The sequence below is a fragment of the Fukomys damarensis genome, unplaced genomic scaffold (assembly GCF_012274545.1).
Source record: "Fukomys damarensis isolate Sample0158 unplaced genomic scaffold, DMR_v1.0_HiC HiC_scaffold_34, whole genome shotgun sequence".
Classification (NCBI taxonomy): Eukaryota; Metazoa; Chordata; class Mammalia; order Rodentia; family Bathyergidae; genus Fukomys; species Fukomys damarensis.
Window position 1 is genome coordinate 21,768,494 of NW_022900946.1, and position 6,000 is coordinate 21,774,493.

Here is a 6,000-nt window from a genome sequence, read left to right on the forward strand (position 1 = left end):
AGTGGTTGCTGCCCACAAACCCACTGCCAGTCTGAGCCAGAGTGTGTACCTCCACCCCAAACCTTCCCTGTGGCCCTGTGGTTCCCTGTGCTTACTCCCCCGCCCCCCGCATGGTGGATTGAACCCAAGGCCTTTGTACGAAGCTACATCCTCAGTACTTTCTTTTTTTAAAGTTTTGAGACAGTTATCCTGCCTCAGCCTCCCAAAGTGCTCGAATTACAGGCCTGGCTGTTCACGTTTTATTAGCTGTTTCAGAGGGTGGTGTGGGCTGGTTATGTATTTCCTTATGCACAGTGATTGGCTACGTGATGAAAGATGAGCCAATTATGGAACAACGGGCTGTTCCGCACTAGTTCAGTATTTCAGGGTTCAGCGTACCTCTTTCAGCCATTTGACCGATTTGGCTTTCCTTCGCTGTCTGCTTGGCATGAAGGGCCTGGATTGAAATAACTTGGCGGGGGCACGGAGCTCAGTTGGAGGGGTAACCCTTTCGCCTCGGCCGAGAAGGCGCGAAAGATCAGGGGCTCCGAAAAGGCTCCGCCCCTAGCGGGCGGGGCGGGTCTGAGGGACAAGTCCTTCGGGGCCTGCGTGCTCCCGCCTCTCCGGCTTTTCAGGCTCCGCGGGGCGGGGCCGGCGGCTGTGTCACGGGGTGGGCGGGGTCTTGTCCCGTGTATGGGGCCGCGGCGTGCTTTGAATTGGCTGCGGCAGCGGCTGCGACGGCGACCTTGACCGTGAGTCAGCGCCGAGTCAGCATGTGTGAGGCCCTGGGCCTCGTAAGCCGGGCACCGGCGGCGCCGTGCTTACTCCAAGCGTTGGAGGGGCCCCTCTCCTGGGGCGCTGGCCCCTTAGGTACATCTGCCCCTAGATGGACCTCTTAGAGTCCACATCCCCGAGCCAGGTGTGAGCTGAGGTTTCACGTGGAATGGAGATGACTTCATGGATCCTTTCTTGAGAACCGTCTATTGGGGTGCGCTAGTAAGGGACAGTTCTACAGGGCCCTGAATCCTCGGGGTGGCCCCACCCAGCCTCATCTCCTCTCCCCTGTGCACTTGCCCTGCGAAGCTGAGCAGGTAAGTGGGTGCTGAGTGTCCCTCCTCCTGTAGCCACCTCCTCTTAACCAGGGGGAGCAGCCTGGCCCCTGAAAGGGCCCCTGTCCTGCTTATAGGGTTAAGGCCGGAGAATCCGGGCAGCTTGGCCCCGTGTGTCTCTGACTGCAGGGAATTGCAGTGTGCCTTGTGAATGTGCAGTGTCACTGCTGGAGCCAGCTGGGCCAGGCCTGTTCCTCAGCAGTTTTGTTGATTTCTGTGACCTCGTTGGTCCTGGGTCAGGGAGATTGATACAACATCACGTATAATTGACCTAATTAGTTTCACCTAGATCTCCAGCTTGTTAGCAGTGGCTTCTTACTCCAACCACATTTCAGATGATCTGGATTTGATCTTGGTGTGAGGTGGGAGGAGAGGAGATGGGATGAGAAGAGGGACCAGGGCCAGGCCAGAACTTGGGGAGGGACCCCTTGAGGTCCCCAGTTCCCCTTCTTGCCTTTCCCAGGCTTGAGGCTCTGAGGTCAGGCTGGGAGTGGGATGACTCATTCCAAGTTAGGCTGCAGCTGAGGCTGGTTGCACTGTGGCTGAATTAGGTCTGGCTGGTCTGTTGCAAGCTGAATGTTCTGGAGGCCTTTACACCTGTAAGCAACTCTGCTGAGTCACAGCCCCGCCAGATTAAACCACTTGCCAGAAGAAAGCTTACTCGTGTTCATTCCTTTGTGCTTCTGTTCTTCAGAAGGTATTTCTTGTTCTTTCAGAAGGCTCCACCAGGGGTAGGATACTGTGAGCAACGGGTGTGGAGGGCTAAGTCCAGGGTGAAAGTCTGGCTGAGCAGCATGGCCGGGATGGAAACTCGGATGCTCCAGGCCAGATCTGAGGTACAGGAAGTGGGTTGGGGCTTAGCCTTAGCCTGCCCACTTTAGCTGGCACTTTCCAGGTACATTTTGTACCCCATAGGCCGACCCACAGTCTAGGAGGCTGAACAGACCAGGGATATGAGACAGTCTTGAGGAGAGAGAGCTGTACCTCCCTCAGCAGTGCTGGGTGGAAGGTGTCTGGATCAGGGGAGGGCTCTGGGTAGCCTGACCTGATCAGCAACATGACCCTGTAATTTCTAGGATGGGAACTCTTGAATGTAACTCAGTTGTCATAGAAAAGTCACTCCTCCTGGCTGTAGGCTCTTGGGTAGCTGCACAGATGCAACGAAAGCTGGCTTAGGCCTTAGCTGTGTGGGTCAAGGGAAGAGTTGTTTAGGTCGTGTGCAGCCCTGTACTGCAGACTCTCCCTGATAGGGAGGATGTGGCTCTTGCTGGGGGCTTCCACAGCATCATCCTGGGCTGTAGAAGCCACTGTATCAGGGATGGGTTGGGTCTCAGAAGAAGCTGCCAGGCTCTGAGGAGGGCAGGATGGGCATACAAAGGGCCTAGAGGCAGGGCTGGAGGGAAAGGCCAGGTAGAAGTGTCGAGAATGAGCCCGAGCTGACTGTGGTGTCAGGCTGTAGTCCCAGCACTGAGAAGGCTGAGGCAGGAGAATTATGAGTTTGAGACCACCTTGGGCTGTAATAATGAGAGCCCATCTTGAAGAAAACAAAACAGCAACCACAAAAAAGATGATACCAGAGGAGGCCAGAGAAGAAACTGAGGCTTCAGGGATGAGAGTGGGAGGCTGGGCAGAAATGGGGGGCGGCAGAGATGCTAAAGGAAATTGGAGGGTCCAGCTGAGGAGATGCAGTAAAGGCATTGGGTGTGGGTGCTCAGTCCTACACTGGCTCACAGCAGGGGACAGAAGGGCAGATGTAGGTGGAGGCCATGGTCAGTAGGAAAGGATGTGGAGGAGTGTCTCCAGGTGGACGCCACGTTGAGGGTTGGATTACATTCCCCTAAAAGATATATCTGAGTCCCAGTCCCTGTGAACAAGGGCTTATTTGGAAATAGATGGGGCTCTCTGAGTGCTCTTTAAGTTACGATGAGGTCAGTAATCCTGGAGCCAGTGATCTTTGCCTATAAAAAGGAGAAATGTAGCTGGGCATGGTGGTACAAACCTGTAGTCCCAGCACTCTGGGGAACTGGGCAAGTTTAAGCCCTGCCTGGGCAATTTAGCAACTTGGCAAGATGGCTGGGAATTTAGCTTGGTGGTGCCACTGCCTTCCTTGGATCCTCATGTCAAAAAAAAGGGAGGCGGGCAGGGATTTAGCTCAGTGGTTCCAGTGCCTGCCTCACTGCCTCACAAGCACAAGGAAGGGCCTGAATTCGATCTCCGGTACCAAAGTGAACATAGACATAGGACAGGCCTGTGACAATGGAAGCAGAGATTACAGTGATTTGACCAAGTCCAGGAGCTCCAAGACCCTCCCCTGGAGATTCTAGAGGGAGCACTGCCTTGCATACACCTTAGTGTTAGACCAGGAGGCTGAGTTTCTGTGATCTGAAGCCACCTAGTGTGCATGTTCTTAGCTGCAGGTTTGCAACTCCGTAGCCCTGTGAGGAGGCAGCTAAATGGGGGGGGGCACTTGCCGTGGGAAAGACCCAAGAGCACAGTGGAGAGGACTGCCCACCATGGGGAGTCACCTAGGGGCACGAGCTGTGTCAGCAGGTTCTCGGTCACCTGGAGCTGCCCTCAGTCAGCCCTACTTGTCAGCCGTGACTTCTGCATTTGGTGCCCAGTGGCTGCGTCTCCCCAAGGGAGGTGGCTCTGTCTCCTTTCTTTCATACCTATCTCTTCCATCAGCTGTCATGTTGTTGTCTGTCCTGGCCAAACTCAGAGCATACACAGTACCACACCCTCTACCTGGCTGTATCGACTCCAGCCTTTCTGATAGTCCCACGCCTAACTGATCCATTTCACTGTCTTCACTGCTAAATCCTCACCTTTACGCGGTCACTTGGCATGACCTGTGCCATGAACAGGCATCACCCCAATGTGCTGCTGTCTCTTGATGGGTAGATATGCTTCTTGGGGAGCCTTACCCGGTGGGTCAGGGTAAGACTCGGATGGGTGGCCGTGGCTGCGCTGCCTCCTTCCCTCCTCTGAGTGAGCTTACTGTGAGTGTTGGCACTTTGGCATGTGATAGGGGACTTGAGGACCCTGCTAGGCGGCAGGAAAGGTGGACAGGAGCCATGTGCTGACTTGCATAGGCAGGTGACCAGGGACTCTGGGATTCGTCACTGTACCATGGACCATATCTTTTCCTAGGCTAGGGTGGGAGGGAGCATAGTTGGAGGAATAGGCAGAGGAGCTTGTGGCTTCTTGGTGTGAGGGCTGGAGGGGACACAGCCAACAGAAGATGACAGCAGGGACCACGTGGGACACACAGAAACCAGGACCCTAGTAGGCCAGGGAAGGTACTGCCCATAGACTTGGCCAGGACTGTTGGGAAGGTGATTGGTCCTATCTGTGGTCCTCCTCATGTGGCAGTGTGTTGTCATGCTTGAGGCCCACCGCTTCTGGTTGCACCTTCCCTGAACGGCATACCATGCTGTGGCCATGGATGTTTGAGAAGAGCCCCAACGGCTGGCTGTTCTCAGCCTCCTGGGAGCTTCTGGATCCCAGGAGGAGGCCTCAGAGTCCCTGCTTGTTGCAGGGAGGGCAGTGGTCTGGTGCAGGGCAGGTAGCTTTGGAGGGTCAGGGTTCTCAAAGAGGATGTCAGGTGAAGACACCTCCTTGGGTCGGCAGCCACTTGTTCTGAGGGCGGGATTCGTGACAAGTTTGGGAAATGAGCTTGTCCTGGAGGGACCCTGGCATCATTCAGTGCCTCTGTCCATTTAACAGGTGGGCTTACAAGCACCAGTTTCCCCACAGTGTGGTAACATCCTTGTTTGGGGGCTCCTGAAAGAGAACAGGATGTGTGTCTACCCTTTGGTGGAGTTGGCTCCATGTATGCTGTGCAAGGAGGTCCAGGGTCCTGTCCAGCCAGCAGTGTTGGATTTTGCAACCACTTGTTAATTGAAATCCCTTGCCTTGGAAATTTTTAACAGCTGGATGTGTTTACTTGGTGAAGTAGTTTTATTTTGGTGTGGCACTAGGGATTGAACCGAGCCCTCATGCATGCTAGGCAACCACTATACCTTTGATCTACACTCCCAGCCCCCCACCCCTTCCAGGCCATGTTTTAACAAACAACTGGAAGCCAAACAAGCAGCAGAACCTCTGGAAATGGGGTGGTGCTGCTGGGACTGCCAGAAGGCGGCAGGGAAAAAATGCCCTTGCTTTGCAAGAGGCGGGAGCCTGGCTAGCTGTGTAGGCACGTGAGGACCCAGCCAGGGAGATAGCAACGCTTGTTCCCAGACCCTAACAGCCACATATGCTTGAGTTCTAGGCCTCACTTCCAGCTGGCTTCAGGATTCCGTCAGCAGAGGCCCTGTGTGGGTAAGCTGAGGTTTGGTCTTACAGGTTCTGCCCTGGACCTTCGTCTCAGTGATATCAACATTGCGTCCCTGGATAAAGACCTGGAAGACCATGACCTCGGGCTAACAGGTGAGTGCTGAGCCAGCTGCTCCTTGTCCCATGAGCTGAACGGGCCCTCATGGGTGGGAGGCCCCAGCTGCACCCTACTCTCCGCATCTCCTTCCCACTTCTGCCACCTGTGTGGGTCAGTTTCCTGCTGCCTCCTCACTTTACTTCCATCTTAGCCAAGTGGCCCCTGCAGGGGAAGGTAGGGCCTTCCTCAGGAAACAGGGAAAATTACATTTGAACTGCTGCGGCCTGTGAGGGTAGAAGTGTTAAGTGTTCTATAATAAGTCATGTTTTTCATTTTCAAAGTTCATCGTCCCCCAATTTTCAAAGAAGCTATCTTAGGGGCCCTGCACATCCTGGGCACACCGTGCTGGCGGGTGTCTGGCCTGGGCCGAGATCCCTGCTGAGATGCGTCTTGCTCAGGTCCCCTTTGACTTGTCTGGCCCCCGGCATTCACCTGCTTCAGCCGCAGACCCCGTGTGCTGAGGCCCGGGTGTCCCCG

General features: G+C 55.0%; 1 protein-coding gene across 1 annotated transcript in view; it reads left to right on the forward strand.

Annotated features, from left to right (window-relative positions):
- Positions 1-6,000, forward strand: part of Unkl (unk like zinc finger) — a 37,513-nt gene that overhangs the window by 25,974 nt on the left and 5,539 nt on the right. Inside the window, exon 11 of the mRNA XM_010620785.3 lies at positions 5,436-5,519. Coding sequence (XP_010619087.1) covers positions 5,436-5,519 — 84 coding nt within the window. The remainder of the gene's footprint in view (positions 1-5,435; positions 5,520-6,000) is intronic.